The following is an 18,517-nucleotide window of genomic DNA, read 5'->3' on the forward strand; positions in this document are numbered from 1 at the left end:
ACCCTCTGGCTCAGGGGTCACACAAGATCAGCTTCCACAAGCAATGACACGCTTTTCATGGACGATGAAATATGGGGATGTTTATGTGAAAAGTTATCCCTCCGGTGACAATTAAACTGTCTTAACTTGGAAGTTCAGAAACCCCAAACTCCAGGCCAATTAGCAACAGAGCTAAGACAGAACTGTAGAATAAGTGATCGTGTTCTGCCCAGCAGGAATTGGGTAGTGGTCTAGACTGGGGGCCGGCGGGGTGGGGAGAGGACAGACAATTATTTGTGGAAAAACATTTTTTTCAGGCAGTTCTATGGCCTGTTCCCTGGTTACCTTTCTCACTTTGTACACATCCGCTAGCAATACCCCGTGCTACCACTAGAGAGCAGCAGAGAGAGAGGCAGGCCCAATTGTCCGCTTTTTTTTTTTCTTTTTGGTCAAGCTAGAGATTCCATTTAATGGATTCTGACTTTTTCTCCAAAATACAATGATCACTGGGTGTTATATGCAAACAATGAATCATGGAACATTACATCAAAAACTAATGACATACTGTATGGTGACTAACATAACATAATAAAAAATACATTTATTCATATTAAGTCAGTGAAACTCAGCTATGTATTTAAAACAAAACAAAACTAAACAACAACAACAACAATCCCAAGGCAGTTAGTATATTTTACAAAGTAATATAAACAAATATTAGACCTCTGATAAATATCATTCAGTATTTTTATTGAGTGGCTGTTACTCTGCTCGGTACTGGGATTACAGCGATGAACAAGAATTAGTTCTGTGCCTGAGAAGCTCTCTGTCTCATGGGAAGCAGACATCTACTCAAATAACTGAAAATACCATTGGATCAGTACCTTATTAGGGGAACGGGTAAAATGCTTTACAGCGTAGGGCGAAGCTGGCTGCTCTCCTACCCGTCCTGCATCTTCTTACTTCTCTGCTTAAGCCTGACTCTCACACATTCCAGGCACATGCAGGCCAGTGTGTTGGGCACTTTTGTTCCTGTTCAACCGCCTGGACAGGCCCCTCCCTCCAAGACATGTACATGGCCACTCAAACTCTGCTCTTCTCTAGGATCCAGCTAGACCCTCTAGGACCCTTTCTCTGTGATGTCTCCAGAAGATTTCCAAACCGTTATTATTTGTGGTCATTTTATAATCACTCTCCTGCCTCATGGTATCTTGAGCTGTTAGGAAAATTGCATCTGCCTTTAGCACATTCCAACTGTGTCTGCAAAGAGATGATAAGCTCTTGGAGGGCAGTAACTCTTCCTACTCTTGTTTGCACCCACAGTGCCTGGCATAGCGCTTGTGGGGGAGGTGTGTGTAAGTGCATGAATGAAGGAGGAGTGTGTATGCACGCATGTGTGTGCGTGTGTGTGTGTGCATGCTCTGTTCCTGCAGCCTCTCTTTATCGGTACCCGGATGTCTGTGCACCTGCACCCTGAGCCCGACACTCGACTGTGTGGGGCTGTCCTTGACAAGTTCTCCTTGCCCTTGCAGGATCGCAGTTCCCTATTTTTCGCTGTGTACACAGAAACACCCACGAAGAGGTTCCCGAGAGCTACTGTGACTCCAGCATGAAGCCTACCCCTGAGGAGGAGCCCTGCAACCTCTTCCCTTGCCCAGCCTTGTAAGATGTGGAGGTCGCCTGTTACTGGGTCGCTTCTGGGGGCTTGTGCATAAGACCTTAGTAGCAGATATAAAATCTGTCTACATCTGATTTAGAGCCATGAGACTCGGTCTGTTCAGCAAGGGCACCTGTCTGGGGTGAACGCGGAGGCTTGTAGCCTTTAGCAGTGAGCACACACCTGTGGTTAATTTGGAGCAATTACGTGCAAGCTTGGTGGGGAAAGCAAAGAGGGAAGCAGAGAACGATAGTCCATCGTGGTCGGTGTTGTAGGTGAGCAGTGAGCAGAGAGAATGGGGAGAGTCACAAGTCCATAGGCAAGAAGAAGTCAGGAAAAGTATCTCAGGACAGGTCTTGGGATGGTTACTGCATGATGAAGAGGACACTTTCAGAAGAACAAGGAGATGGGGTCTTCACATAATTTTCAAAGTAATAGAAACATTCTCCTATGTACTGAGCGTGTGCTGATGTCTTATGTAACTAAGAGACAAAGCCGGATGACAGGGGAGCATCGTGAAACTGACGAGGAAGTAGCTCCTGAGAAGTAAAGAACTCTGGAGAAGATCTCTAAGATCCAACATGGGTTAATGTTCTACAGGGGGATGCTAAAACTACCATTTGGAGTTTGGGGGGTTTTTTAGATAAAAATCATTTGCACCTTCTCGGTTTTCTTTAATTTTCTATGCGCTCTGGGGTGAGGGCCACCCATAATGGTGCTAATGGTTGTGTGCGGTTTGGCTCTCGGGGTGGTGCGGGCTCTTGGGGCTGTGCCCTCTTCCCCGGCTGAAGGTGATCCGGCCTTCTCGCGTTCTCTCATTCCTGAGCTAGCTGGGACATCGGAGAGTGGTCCGAGTGCAGCAAAACCTGCGGCCTGGGCATGCAGCACCGCCAGGTCCTGTGCCGCCAGGTGTACGCCAACCGCAGCCTGACCGTGCAGCCGTACCGCTGCCAGCACCTGGAGAAGCCTGAGACCACCAGCACCTGCCAGCTCAAGATCTGCAGCGAGTGGCAGATCCGGACGGACTGGACCTCGGTAGGTGGGGCGGGCAGCCTGGTCTGGAGCTCCTGCTCCCAGACTCCAGGCCATCCCCCCCTCCCCCCACTGCCGTCATCCCCACCCCACCAAAGGCCCCACTCAGGGACAGCCCTGAGGTCTCCTAGAGGGAACCCCTCCTGGGGAGTTCTGGAAGGACTGTCTAGCAAACCGTAGGATGCAACCAACAGCATGCTAGAGTTAAGGCTAGTGTGCCCCAATCCTCCACAGCCCGTGGGAGTCACGTGCATACGGGGGTCACCTGTCTCCCGTGTCATGCGACGTCTGCTCCTTCCAGTCTCATACCTGGGTTTCACAGGTGACAGAACAGAGGTCCAGAGCCACAGAGTAGGCGGGACATCCAAGTCGGTCTCAGAGACGTGGTGGTGAGGTTTTCAGGGCTGGGTGGCTCCCCAGGGGGCTCTGCATTGCAGGGGATTTGGGGCCACCCAGGGGGTCTCTCCGCGGTCATCATCCACTCAGATGGTGGGTGACAAAGATGAGGGCACCAGGGCTGGGGAGGCCCCCGGAGGTCAAGCTGCCCATCCCACTGACGTATTTCTGCTGTTGTAGTGCTCAGTGCCCTGTGGAGTGGGGCAGAGGACCCGAGATGTGAAGTGCGTGAGCAACATCGGGGACGTGGTGGACGACGAGGAATGCAACATGAAGCTCCGGCCCAACGACATTGAGAACTGCGACATGGGGCCCTGTGCCAAGAGCTGGTTCCTCACCGAGTGGAGTGAACGGGTGAGCTGCGGGCAGGCAGAGCGGGCTTCCTACAGCCGCGACGTAGGGCTGCGCCGCCCGTGGACAGGGCCTGCATGTTCCAGGCGCCCCAGCCCCACCAAGATGAGTCCCTAGCTGAGCAACCCAAGGCTTGGGGGAAAAGGCTTTCTCTCCTTACATGAAGACCGAGGGGCTGCAAGGGTGAGCGGTGGGCCTGAAGGAATTAGTTCTCCTTTGCACTGCATGTGAACGTTAGTGAAATCCTGAATAAGGTGAACAGGTACTCCCACGCCTCGTACGTTGTGTGAGCTCCTGGCATATAAAAGGCACTCGGCCAATGGCAGGCCCCTTCCCTCCTTCTTACGAACTCAGCACAGTTCATGGACTGCCCCCCTTCCCCAGTAACCGGCCTCCCTTGGGGTCCCTGGGGGCAGGTGTCAAAGATGAAGTCTGAGGCACGTATAGTTAACTGTGTGCAAGGGAAAGTGGCAAGAGATAGAGTTCATCTGTCAAAGACAAAACTAGGTGCGCCTGGGTGGCTCAGTAGGTTAAGCGTCTGACTTGATTTCTGCTCAGGTCGTGATCTCAGGGTCGTGATCAGCCCCATGAGGTGCTCCCCTGAACATGGAGCCTACTTGAGATTCTCTCTCTTTCCCTACTCCTCTGCCCCTCCCTTTCGTCACTCACATGCATGCATGTGCATGCTCGCTCTTTAAAAAAAAAGGAAAATGACAGAAATAGGATTTATAGGGATTCTGGAGTTGGGTCATGGTGACCACTACACAACAGTGTAGATGTAATCAATTTCCCTGAAATATACACTTAAAATGATTACAATGTAAATTTTATGTTGCATGTATTTTAGGACAATAAAACAAAGGTTTAGGGAAAAGTACTAAGCAGAATTACAGAGCATACCTTGGGGTGGGGAAGAGAGATGGGGAAGAAGATAATGAGCTCCACCTTCCTTTTCTTATGGAAGCTGACTGATGGACTGGCAGTGGGAGAGGCCATCCGGGGATTCCTGCCAGGGCAGGAGACTGGCCCCCACACCACCAAGGGAGTATGGGTTTCTGGATTCTCTAGAGCCCTTGTGGGTTGAACTGGGCTGGAGACAGGACTGGCTGTCTCTGTCCTTAGTGCCTTCCTCTCAGCTGGGCCAGGTGGGCTCCGTTTCCCTCATCCGAATTCCTCGCTATGCTCCCAAACTGTAGTGTGCCTGCAGGTTACCCGGGAACCCCCGCGGGAGACTGAGTCTGAGTCCCCGCTGGGAGGTGGGCCCGGGAATCTGCCTTCCTAACAGGCTCCCAGGGGCCGCGGAGGGCCCTAGGCCAAGGGTAAGAGGGGACCAGGCTAGTTCCTAGAGTGTCAGGAAACACTGAGCTCGAGAGCCTCCTCTCCCCGCGGCATCGTGGGAACGAAAGAGTGATGTCTCAAGTTCAGAGGGGGAAAGCTTCCTGCGTCGCCAGCCCACCACGTGGGTGGATTCCTGGGCCAGCATCCCTCCACTGGTGAGTGCCCACCATGGCGCGGTTGTCCAGTTTTCTGAGCATCACCCTGCAAATGCTCATAGGGGTTTCCACCCCATCCAGCGCTAAGACACCCCTTAGTTTCGTCGCCGTGATCACAGTAACACTCCACTTCAGCAGGGGGAGTGGTGGAGGAACAGCCCTGCCAACGCAGCCCTCACCCAGCACGCAGAGATCATCCTGGAGATTTTTACGAGTGATGGATCTGCTGTGGATTCCGGACACCTTGTGGCTTCTGGCCACGGTCCCTTCGCCCCCAGAGGGCCTCCAGATAGAGAGCCCCTATGTAAAGATTGAACTCTAAGGATAAGCAGCAAATTCAGGCTCTGTCCCAGGAATGGGCTGAAATGGGCAAATTAGCCCGCGGGAAGGCACTGACTCAAAGGAAGCAAATGGAGGGTAGGTGCTCATCGAAATGTGTCCAGGGATTCAGACTTGGGCACTCGAGGCTGAGTCCAGCAGGGCCCACCCCCATTCTGTCTGCACATCCCCTTCCCCCATTCCAAGCCTCCCAGCAGAACACACCTCAGCTCCTGGCAGGCAAACAGTCCTGGGAGGCCATCTAGAAGCCACTGTGGTCAGTTTCCTGCCAACATGAGGAGCTCTCTGCAGCATCCCTGACTCAGCCCAGCTCCTTCCCAGAAATTCGCAGGTTGAGGCCATTGCCCACGGTGTCCAGAGGGTTCCTTTGGCATGGGACCAAAATGTGTCTTGTGAACTCCCACTCCGGTCGTGTAGAACATGGGTGTTCCTCCTCACACTGCAGCCCTACAGATATTTCGAGAACTCTTCCCCCTCTTCTCCTAAAAATGTTAGGTCCTTCAACTAATTCTTTTGTTTCTGGATTTCTAGCCATCCTCAAATGCATTTGGGTTCATAGTAAACTCTGTGAAGTTAGTGTGCAAACAAATGAATAAAGAGAACGATGCCAGCCTTCCATATTTCTACTGGGAAGATTCTTGGTAAAATAATTTTGGATGAAAATTATTTTTGTCAGATATACGTAAGACCTTAAGCTAAAATGTCTGTGTCCTATAATATAGAAGTTTGTGATACAAACACAGACTTTATAATACCAGTTTAAGTTATGAAACAAAAGGAACAAAATCATTTGAAGTCTAGAGCACTTAAACACTTTTAATCCTTACTATAGTATATGAACTCTCACAAAGAACATGCAGAGCTTAAGGTAATAATTTCTTCCATGAATATTCAATGACTTGTATGTCCAAGTAGACTGAAGCTTGGAAATTTTTCTAAAGGTTCACATTCACTAGAGGAAATGGAGGTTTTAGAATGTTTGTGTAAAGGTTAAAATAGCTGAAATTATTTTCTTAGTAAATGCTTTTGCACCTTCATCAATCATTATTCTAAAATATAAAGAAAATTATTTATATAACACAAACAATATAATCAATAAAAAGCTACATACAAAGACAGGCAATGCAAGACAACTGAGTTTATAATACATCTCAAATATTTAATCTAAAATATTTAATCATAGTTCTTATATGACTACACACTTACTAATTTATCTTTACTTAACAAAATAGTAAAAATGCCATTTCTACTTTTTTAATGGGTATTTGCAAACATTTTCTCTCAAATATATTTTTCACTTAAATAATATGCATTTCCAGTTAAAGACCTAATGTAATTATGGATAAAAATAATGTTCATTTTTTCTGGTCATAAAGTAACTCATACTGCTATTAAAAAAAAAATCAGAGGGTGCCTGGGTGGCTCAGTGGGTTAAAGCCTCTGCCTTTGGCTCAGATCATGATACCAGAGTCCTGGGATCGAGCCCTACATCAGGCTCTCTGCTCAGCAGGGAGCCTGCTTCCCCCTCTCTCTGCCCCCTCTCTCTGCCTACTTGTGATCTCTGTCTGTCAAATCAATAAATAAAATCTTAAAAAAAAAATCAGAAGAGCATACCTATAATCTCTTCACTAGCAGATAATAATTTAAAAATTTTAAGCTATGTTGTCAAGTTTTTTTCTACTCATACATACTTTACATATATAGTTTTTTTTTTGTACTCATACATATTTAAAAGATACAAATCGTAATACTATATAGGTATAATTTAGTGGCCTTCCTTTTTCACATATGATTAATTATACACATGTTAGTGGCATTAAAAACCTTTAGAGCATGAATTTTAATTAGACTAAGCTATTGTTTGTCTACTATAACTGAATCAACCCCTATTCTTTATTTCCTCTCCAACAAATACTTGTAAATTTCCCTTTAATGTAAATTTGCTTTACATTTTAACATAAGTACTTGCTGAATCTAACCCTTGTCTTAAAATTCTAAATAGAGAAAAGATGAGCCCTTTATTCTTCTGTTTAAAGAACTTCTTTGCTCTTTTTTGGAAAGATGTTTTAAGCCATGTCAGTTTAGTGCTCTGATGTAAATAAGTAGGCAATTTTGCTTTATTGGCCCTCAGAAGACAATATTATTCCCAAATGTTCATGCCTGGAGAAGATGAGTGGAAAGGAGGCGTGGGTGGTTTTCAGGAAGGTGCACTGACCCTCAGTTTCCTCATTGGTAACATTGCTGAATGAGCATTATGGGATAAACTACTTGAACCATGACCTGGTTGAGGCTGGTGCTCTGGGGTGGGCCTTGGAGTCACCACGTAGCCCCGGGAATGACCAGCTGGTGTCAGTCTTTCACACTCGAGTAGCGGCTTTGTATAAAATCAACCTTGTTAAGCTTTGGCTGAGCTCTGCTATTTTTTTTTACAATGGCAATAAACATGTATGAAGCACCTAGTAATGCCATACATGAGTGAGATACACCCTCCATGTAATGAGCTCAAGGGGGAGAGATTAAAGAAAATGTGATTAAAGTGCACGAACACTTAAGGATCCAGAATACATCCTATTGCCCAATTTAAAATCAAATTAATTAATCTCTACTTAATTAAATTGAACGTGTAAACTCAAACCTGGGTCTTCTCTTAAATTTCCAGGGCTGTGTAGTTTTCTGACTCAATGACTCATCATAAATATGTCTTTGCAGCCACTTTTAATTGAGGGCAGGTCTTAGCAGACATGGGCATTATATACTTTTTAGTTCTGTAAATCAATGACAGGTTTAAACACACAGGCAATATTTAATCACAACAGACAAAAAAAAAAAAAAAAAACTTAATCCACCAGCCTCAGTTTTGTAACACCTAATATCTAAGGATGTTTTCCAAGAGAAAAAAACAAGACGTTGAGCTTTTTGTTACTTCATTATGGAAGATGATACATGAACCTGAAATTCAGGAAGAGCCATTAGAGCCTTGTAGTCAGTCCCTCCAGGGCTGATTGGGCCAAATTTAGCATTCAGCTGTCACTGGAGCGAGAAGACAATCCTCAAGACACTGTTGTTTAGAAATTTCATGCGTTTCTGTGATTTGTCAGCCCAGGAGTTCAGCTAGGAGTCAGGTTCTTTTCTGACTACCAAGCGGATTTGGTCCCTTTCTCAGGCATGTCCTTCCGGGACAGTGAATGGGTGTGTTTCAGTGCCTGGTTTCAGAGGGTGGTCCCTGCTGCCCAGCAGGGGCCCGTCGTTCCCCTCATTCCTGCTGGGAGGCTTCCAAGCCAGGGCCAGTGTGGGGAACTACTTTCAAGTTGAAATGCCTTGTGCTTTTCGCTGCCGGTCATGTAATAAAGAGAAGTCCCTCGATAGGGTTCATCCCCATAGTATTCTCTCATTGGGCACTTGGCTTGGTCCTTAACATTCTTCTTTTATATGAAGCACATGGGGATATGGGGAAATTTTCCCAGATATGAGGACATTACTTGGTTTGGAAAGCAGAAATTAAGTTAGCCAAATGGAAATTACAGGGAAAGAAATATTCTTAGGGTTTGAAACAAGAAGATAACTTAATTTGCCTTGTGTTCTTCAGGAGGATTTAAATATCTTGAGTGTCTAAAGCTAGGAAAGAGTCCACATCATATATGGCTGAAGCAAAAAACCCTTTAGCTTAGAACATTCTAATTAATGTAACAAAGGATGTTGTTGTTGTTGTTGTAAAAAGGACTGACTCCTTGGCTCCCATTCCTAATAACAATGCAGATGGAGTCATGCAAAGGGTTTGTGAGCCTGTGAGGGAGAAGGAAAAAAATGTCCTCTATCCTCTTAAGTTCTGCTATGGAAGCCTGCAAATTAAACTGACAAAAGCAAGATTAACAGGAGAAAAGCCAACACATTTTATGTGAAGTTAATTTTTCTGTGTGGCACAGGGAACCTCATAGGAAAGAAGTGAAAATCCCAAAGAAGTAGTTGGGCTTGAATGCCTCTATACCATTTTAACAAAGAGTGATAAATTCTGAAGAAATGACTAGACAAAGGAAAGAGGCTGGGGCTTCTAAGGGCAAAAAAATGTAGGAAAGTGGCTGAGAAATATATGGGGGAACCTAATGAAAGAGAAGGGTTATTTTCATAAAGTTTATTTCTTTAAACTCATCTTGGCATCAGAGCCCCAACACCAATTATAAAAATGTTCTCTTTTTCCTGATACCAGGTGGAAATTTACCTTCTGCTTTTAGGCAGGGAGCAGGAGGGCCGAGAGCCTTTCCTGGATCTGTTGTTTCTCAATTGCCTTCAATTCAAAATAAGTCAAAGCAGCATACTTTGGGGTGGCATGTTCTAATCCCCTTCGGGCTCTTTGTTCCAGAGAGATTTCTCTCTGAAGAGTTAGGCCTAGCCCAGCAGTAGTCATGGAAATGTTTGCCTGGTCTTCTGGGCTATGATTTTACAAGACTAGGTAGCAATGCACAAAAATGAAAATGGAAACTTTGTTAAGGAACCAGGGTTGTATTTTTTTCTTTTCTCAAATTTTATTTAAATTATATTGCTTTTGCTTATTTTTTTAAAAAATAGTCATATTGATAAAAACAAAAAACAGTGACTCTGTTTTTAAGGGAATACCCAGCAGAAACCCTTAGAATGGGCTCTAGTTGTTCTCTAAAGGGCCACTTTCAGAGTTGGAACATGCTGGTAACAGAAGAGAAAGGAGCAAGGGAGGACCCAAGTCTGTGATCATTTATTTAACTGATATTCACGGATTTGCCCATGGGTAAGGTGTTGACCTGAGAAGGAAGTAAAGATGATTCGGTAGTCCCTGACTTCACTGAGCCTACTTCTATAAAGGAAAAAATAAAGCAGGACATAAATAACTGTAATACACAGGAAGATAGAAGAATGAAGAGTGCCTTGAGAATTCTGAGTCTGGAAAGAGTATATTGAATCGGTCAATCAAGGGAGTTTTCACAGAGAAGATAGCCTTTGAGCTGAGCCTTCATGGATTCTGATGTGTCCTCATGAAGAGGAAGAGTGCTCTAGGCGGATAGAACAGCATGGAGAAGGCACCATGAGCACTTCATGCAATCAGGAAATGGAGGACCCAAGCTCTGTCCAGCGTGAGCTGTGTGGGAAAGAATATTGGGAAAGAATATTGGGAAGTTAGCCTAGAAGACCAAGGTTGACTGAGGTTGACTGAGCTTGAATGCCAGGTGGGGAGGTCCATGTTGGACTGGGATGTCATCAAAGGGATTTTCAACATGGCACTCCCAGCACCTGAAAGCCCAGAAAATTAGAAAAGGTGGTGAGACTGAGCAACAAGCTGGGACCATAGTCCAGGGGAAGAACATCAGTGGTGCTGGGGACCATGGGCAGAAAGAAACAGGACAGGAAAAATGTGGTGAAACCGGAATCTGTGAGACATGAAGGTTGGCTCGATGGCAGAAGCAAGTACTCAAAAGAATGGTCAACTTTTGAATCCTGGTAGAAATTTGAGCACAAATTGGAAAGCCAAGAGTAGTAATGGGGTTGGTGGTGAGGTGGTGCTGCATTGTTCTACATGGTGAACATGAGGTATCTGGAGAGCACTCAGATAAGAGATCTGGAAAGTTCTGAACAGACAGGAAGAGAAGCAAGATAAGGCAGCATTCCAAAGCATTTCAAGATAGATGGAAAATGCTCTTTCAGACAGATGGAAAAGCTTTGGGGTATGACTCAGGAATGTGTTTAGTAGGCTTTAGATGAGGACAGAGTGTAATTGCAGGAGAGAAATCACTGGTGGTTACGTGGCTTTAAGTGAAGACCTTGCCTCAGTTTCTCTACTCTAGAGTGGGGATATATATTTCAAGCCCCCATACCATTTACTGAGCACCTGCTGTGAAGACCACATTATTCATTACCTGTAATCCTGCCAGAAATGTGCTCCTATGCCAGCTGTCCAGATGAACATGCCACGGGTGGAAAGGACTGGGTCCCTTCCCCCAGGCCATCCAGCTAGTAGGAATATTAACATGGATATGTCTGTTTCCCCAGGTCAAGCTCTTCTTCTATAGGAAGCCATCTGCTAATACTGTCACAGCTGTGGCCTTCAGGGACTGAGACCCCTGCCTTACTATCAGGCAGCAATGTTGAGGTGATAGACGTCATTTCCCAGCTTCCCCAGAACAGCCCAGACTCAGCTACCAGCAGTAGACCAATGCCCAAGTGTTCATGCTTTCGTTCTTCTGCTGCTGGATCTGTTTTCAAAAGCAAAAGTCAAAACAGGTTGTCTGACAAGTGTAAGCATATCCATCGCATCAATGGGACAAGCTATTTGGAATGAAGACTGTCCTAGATAAGCTAAGATGGAGGTTTGCCATACTGATGTCCCATAATGGAATAGGCTGTGTGTGAAAAATGGTCAGGGACTCCTAGCGCAAAGAGTTAGCAGGGAAATAAGATGTTCAGTCTTTCATGTCATTAGAAAGGGGCCCCAGAGCCTGCAGGGGGCCTCCCCTCTAACGCGCCCATCTCTTGTCTTGCAGTGTTCAGCGGAGTGTGGGGCTGGAGTGCGGACACGCTCCGTGGTGTGCATGATGAACCACATCAGCAGCCTGCCCCTGGAGGGCTGTGGGAACAACCGGCCTGCGGAGGCCACCCCTTGTGACAATGGGCCCTGCACGGGCAAGGTGGAGTGGTTTGCAGGGAGTTGGAGTCAGGTGAGTGGCGGGAGCTGGCTGGGTTCGTCCATCTCTGGTCAGAAAGCATACGTACTGGGGTGCGGGGTGGGGGGTGGGGGCTGGGTCAGGAAACCGGACTCGGTGTACCCCAGGCATCCTGGGTCTGAATCCCAGCAGTGCTCCCCATAGCCCTGGAGAAGCTGCTTATGCTCTGCAGCCTCTTTCAGTCAGCAGAGTTTCTTGAGCACCTACTATGTGCTCATCTCAGCACCTAGAATATGTCAACGAGCAACAGCCCTCAAGTTGCTTATGATCCAGCATGGTTTCTTCATCTGTAAAAGGCTGTTAATGACCATACTGTGTGAGGTTGTTTTTAGAAGAAATGAAGTAATGTCTATGAAGAATGCAGCATAGTGCCTGACCCAAACACACAATAAATCGTAGCTGCCGCCGCCATTTTCTCACTAAGAAAGCTGGTTTTGTTTGAGTGTCAGAAGCCCAAATAGATGTGATCCAGCAATCCTGCTTGTGGGGATATATCCAAAGGAAACAAAACCACTGTCTCAAAGAGGTGCCTGCACTGCCGTGTTCATAGCAACATTATTCACAATAGCCAAGGTCTGAAAATAGCCTAAGTGTCTATTGATAACCTAAGGAAGATGTGGTGTGTATATATACATTATGTATAGATATTGTGTCTATATATAATAATTATGTATAATATATAATTTTATATTGTATTATATGACATATAATATAATATATAATAATTATATATTTTATAGGTTATATAATTTTATATATTATATATTATATATATTAATATATATTTTATAAAATGTACAAATATATGATATATAAAATTATGTATTATATATCACAGATATATGATTTATATTATATATAATATATATGTATATATTATAGAAAATATATTGTATATTGTGTATATGTTGTATATACATACTACACATATAAAATACACATACACATTATGTATGTTATATATTATATTGCATGATATTATATATTTATTATATATTATATTATATATACAATGGAGTATTATTCAACCATAAAAAGGAAGGAAATCCTGCCCTTTATGACAACATGGATAGACCCGAAGAACTTATGCTAAGTTAAATGGGCCAAACAGTGAAAGACAAATACTGCATGGTATAACTTATATAACTTATATGTGGAATTTGAAAAACAAATGAAACTCAGGGAAATGCAGAATGGCAGTTGCCAGGGTCTGGAGGGGGGTGCACGGGAGAGGTTGGTAAAAGGTTACAGACTTTCAGTGATAAGATGAATACATTCTAAGGATCTAACATATAACACAGTGACATATAACATATAACACAGGATCTAATATATAGCATAGTGATCATACTAGGTCAGTGAAATTTGCTAAACGAGCAGGACATAAGCATTTTCACATACACACAGAAGGGGCGACTATGTGAGGTGACGGGTGTGTGAAGTTGATTGTGAGAATCCTTTCATAATGCCTATGTATGTCAAATCATCATTTGTACATTTTAAATATATCACAATTTTATTTGGCGATTATAGCTCAATAAAACTGAGGGGGGGAATAGAAGCAGATAGAGGAAAAATTGTGATCGTTCCCCACAAAGAGCAGATCATACAGAATAACTTTAATAAAATGTCATTGATCAACTGATTTTTTTCCTCAGCATTCCAAAATTGAACACAAACCCCCTAAGAAAATGTGGAAAAGATTGTTCCCTCTTCCTGCCCTGTTCTGATTGCTGTTAGTATTTTGAGTTCTTGGGCCCCTTAGCATTTGACTCTCAGGGCTGACTTGTTCTCCAAGGACCTTCTGGCTGATGGTCATGATTTACACATTATCAGGACCTCTGGCTCCATACAGAATTTGATTTCTTTTAAGTAGCTCTAAAAACAGACCCTGAAAAAAATAGACTGCCTTGTCCTTGTAAGCTGATACAACCCCTTTGGAAAGCAATTTGGCAATAAAAGTCAAGAGCCATAAAAATGTTCATTTGCCTTAACCATTCACTCCACTTCTGGGGATTCATCTTAAGGAAATAATTAACAGAAGAAAAAAAAAAGGCTTTTTTCACCGAGGTGTTCATGACAGCAGGGCACTGAGGGATATTACGGTGTACCCTAACTCATTAAAATATGACGTAACGACAACAGTGATAATTAGGGAGAGGCAGGAAGTACACACGATCCAGTGGTAAGTGAAAACCAGAACATGAAAATGATATGAACTTTATCTCAGCCCCTTTGAAGAATGGGTTTTTAAGTGAACAACCTGGGGAAATGTTTTCTCCTCAAATTTCCTTGAATGTTTTTATAATACAAACTGTAAAATATAGAAAATTCAAAAAGAAAAGTGCTACCCAGTGCTACCCGAGTGGATATCAGAGTCAGACATACCTGAGAGCAGGTCCCCGCTCTACTTCTCTGGAGTCCTTCTGACTTGGGGCAGGCAACATGACCTCTCGGAACCTGTTTCCCCATCCAACCATGAGGAGGAGAATACCTACTAATACGTATTAGTTTCCTGTTCCCCATGTTTAGTATTTTGTCTGCCACCTGTTTCCATATCACTATTGGTACCAAAACACCTAGGACCCGAATCCCAAAGATAATTCAGAGTAAATTGTATTATACCAAATATCCGCAGAAACAAGGCAAAGGGAAGAGTCCTCTGGGAAATTGTGACCGTTTCCACATGGTGAAGATAAGCAGTGCAATTCAACTTGAATGTCTGCCAATCTCAGAAAAGGAGAAGGAACCAGGATTCAGGCTCTTTTTCACTTGCGGGCCTCCTGTTGACCCCAGGCTTGCTCAGATAACTGAGAGAGATGTGAATCGGGGGGATGGCAGTGTTTGTTTCTGCTCACACTCGAAACATGGAATGTATTGCCTTGTTGCCAAAAGGTCACAACATGACTGAATGTGACAAGGTTTTAGTTCTGGATTTATAGGGATGTTGGAGCCTGCTGTCCCCTCCCTACCCTGGGAATTTGATGTTATCCCCAAAGAAAATGAAAAAGGGCATGCTTATTTACTGGAACTAGAGTGAAAATAAATGTTCCTTCTGTCCATGTGGTTTGAATGGTAGTTGGTATCTGGAACACCCCACAAGCCTGGTCACGGTGAACTATCCAGGGTGGACATGGAACCCAAACCATACTAGCAGAGCCTTCCCTGGGACTTGTAATGTAGACACAAGAGAGGAGACTCTCTGGGAAGTTGTGAGCACAGGTGCTAGCAGTGGCCTTCTTGAGACTTGCAGAGAAAGCCAGCCCAAGAGAACGAGACCTATCAAATTTAAGGAGTCTTTTCTGTACCTGGCACCAAATTAACCCAACTCCTACTCATAAGATATCCCATCAGTGTCTAGATTGGTGCCTGAATTGATGCACAGGTGTTTCTTTTCTTCCCTGACAACTTTGGGTTTACTTCACCTTATAGACTGCCTTTGTTCTGGGGAGTGGGGGTTTCACAGTCTTGACCACTGGGAGCAGCCCTCTTGTCTGCCCGTCTGTCTGGATTTATTTTCAGTGGCATCTGAGCAGACATTTCCACTCTCATCTTGGATCAGTGATCCACCAGAATACAACTACAGGAATTATCTAGATGTAGAAACACACATAATCACTACCACTACTCAGTGGAAGTAGTTATCTCTGTTAAATACCATCTCTTTCTTCTACACTTTTCTTCTATGAATTCTATGAACTATATCTTATCTGATATTTGTTATATTTGATACCTATCAGATATTTATCTGGTAAATTTATATGACATTTATTTATCATTGTTGATTTTCACCTGGTATATCATTGTCAATTTTTATGTATTTTTTAAGATACATCTTTTGCATGCAGGACTGTTTTTATCTTTAATTTTACCCAATCTGCAAGTCTGTTTCTTAATTTTAACTGTTCACATTTATTGTAATCACTTACATGCTTGGACTTTTCCCTGCCATCCTAATTTGTGTTTCTATTTAGGAAACTTTCTTGGTCTGTCTCCTCTTTCCATTTTGAACATGTGCACAGACTGGTTTCCTTAATTCAATTTTCCTCCTCTAACATTTTGGAAGTTATAAATCCAATTTTTATTTGCTTTGTGATAACACTCAAATTTTTAGCACAGAGTTTTAAACTTTCATGTTTCTACCTGTGTCAAGCTATCAGCACCCCAAAAGCCTTAAGTCTTCATTTACTTACCTCCATTTTCTTAATCCACAATATCTCCAAAAAGATGCTGAGATCATCTGAATCTAGCTCCATATTAATGTTAATTAATTTTATAGAAAATACTGATTTTGGTTTAAAAATAGCTGTCTCCCCTCCACAGTTTTTTTTTTTTATTGTAATATTATTCACATAACATAAAATTCACCTTTTCTAAAGTTTACAGTGCAGTGGTGTTTAGTATACTCACAAAACTGAACAACCATCACCACTGGCTAATTCCAGAACATTTTCATCATCCCCCAAAGCCCCTTTATCCCTTATTAACAATAGCTCTTGCCAGCTCTTCTGCTTTGTGTCTTTCCTGGTTGTGTCTTCTTCCTGGTTCTTTTTCATTTTATCAGAGACCACTAGTCAGTAACAGGATCACGAGTGGTAAGTTTCTGAACCCTTGAACATCTGAAAATGTCTTCTCTTTGCCCTTTGATAGTAGGGGCAGATGCCTTCATGTCCCCCTGCCAGTCAGGCCAGCCCAGCTGTTCCTGGTCAGTGCCTTAGCTGATCACTGTCTCACCATCCCAAGGCCTCCCTCCTGTTCTTCGTATTCCTTCTTGCCTGAAGCTCTAGAACTGCTTCCTCTCTGCTGGGCAGGCTCCTCTCTGCATTTTGAACTATGATGTGCTCCTTCAAGTTAATCCCATCTGCCTTTCACCATTCAAATATTCCCCATAATTTCTGATCCACCAGGGATGAATGCCCTTTCCCATTTTCAAATGCTACTTCATGCACACACACATATCCCCCCCGCCCCCCCCCCCCTCCATTCACTTGTTCCTAGCACCTGAAGAGGTTCACCTCTGCCATTTCTGGGCATTTAGGGCAGAAGTCTGAGATATGTGCTCATTCTCCCTTAACTGCCTAATCTCTTAGGGTTTTGTCAAAATAGCAGAAAATATCTTCAGGTTTTGGTCAAGTTTGTCATCTACTATTCTGCCAAGCGCTCAGTACAGACACAGACCCCCAGAGCAATCAGGGTTCTTTCAGGTCAGGTTTCCAAACCCCCACTTTGCAAGTGAGATAGTGGATACTTAGGAAAGTGCAGTGTCTTGGCCAAAGATGCAGAGCTATTTAATGACGATGTGTGGACCAGTTTCCACGTCTCCCATTCTCCCCCTGCTGCCCCCTGGATCCTCAGTACACACTCTCACCCCCCTTGCAGGGGAGGCCAGGCCTTTTCCTGGTGGCCGGTCACCCCTCTCCTGCCTCAGTGCTATCATTGTCCACAACTTTTGGAAGAAAAGGACAAAACCTGAATACACCCCCAAATCAATCACTAACTCACTTGGAAGAAAAGAGGAAAAACAAACCAAGAAGACTTGTTCTCCGGATGTCTTATGAAGACCCCCCCCCTTCCAAAAGGGGGCACCAAGTGGAAATTGCTGCCGGTGATGCTTATTAAGTCCTGAGTGACTAATAGACCATAGTCTATTGGTTTGGGGTTTACCTTTTCCTTCCTAGATATGTGTGTTTTTTCCCTGTTTTGATTTGACGGCATTCCTGTCTTTGCACAGCAAAGCTAATGTTAAGGGTTTCAACTAAAGAAACTGTTAGAGGCTTTTGTAAAGACAGTAGATTATTTAAGGTTTCTAGAAATATATGGATCACAGCTTTAAAATGTTGTAATCACGAAGTATTAAGAGTAAACCAGACATGTACAGGTAACATTTTACAAAGTAATTGATATTAAACAATAATTTGTGAGAAGTTATACACATCTGTTTCTGTAAACTAACAAAACACTCCAACACGTGTAATTATCTGACCACCCTCTTCATGTGACTACGCTCCCAAGCTTCACGCCAAGCTGGGAAGGGAGAGGCTTAGACTCCACAGTCAAAGGCTTCCTGCCGGCCACCTGTTGGGAGGGGGGGGCTCACCATAGGGGAAATTGTCCCCAGTCTGGGATCCTCCCAGCTGTGGGTGTCCCAGAGAATTTTAATATAGCCCCTTGTCCACAAGTATCGGGCTCTGAGAGATTAATTTGTTTCCAGATCAACCAGAATGATCGTTCATTGTTTTACAGCAAGAAGTGTCAGAATCTACTGGAAAAGAACCAGAATGATAGGCTGATGTGTCCCTCTGTGTGTGCCAGGAGAGGGAACGTCTGAAGAGGTGGTCTGAAAGAAATCATTTCAGTCTCGAGATCGAGGGCACCACGATCTCACTGACCAGCATCTTGGCACTGTGATAACTCGGGGCACCCACTCTCCATTCCTGACACAGAGCTCTTAGGAAAACTGGCATCCTCTTGTGACATCTTATCCAGTAACATTTTCCAGGTGTCCCTGGGCTCGTCCTGACTGAATTGATGATAGAAAGCCCTCGTAAACATCCCTTGATGTTCTTGTCCCCTTTCCATCATGT

The 18,517-nt window shown here is 44.1% G+C and overlaps 1 protein-coding gene across 2 annotated transcripts in view; it reads left to right on the plus strand.

Annotated features, from left to right (window-relative positions):
* Positions 1-18,517, plus strand: part of THSD4 (thrombospondin type 1 domain containing 4) — a 564,181-nt gene that overhangs the window by 531,645 nt on the left and 14,019 nt on the right. For both annotated transcript variants that reach the window (XM_046009651.1, XM_046009652.1), the window contains 4 exons: positions 1,512-1,641; positions 2,467-2,671; positions 3,245-3,418; positions 11,754-11,927. In XM_046009651.1, coding sequence (XP_045865607.1) covers positions 1,512-1,641; positions 2,467-2,671; positions 3,245-3,418; positions 11,754-11,927 — 683 coding nt within the window. The remainder of the gene's footprint in view (positions 1-1,511; positions 1,642-2,466; positions 2,672-3,244; positions 3,419-11,753; positions 11,928-18,517) is intronic.

The sequence above is a fragment of the Meles meles genome, chromosome 6 (genome assembly GCF_922984935.1).
Source record: "Meles meles chromosome 6, mMelMel3.1 paternal haplotype, whole genome shotgun sequence".
NCBI classification, from domain to species: Eukaryota; Metazoa; Chordata; class Mammalia; order Carnivora; family Mustelidae; genus Meles; species Meles meles.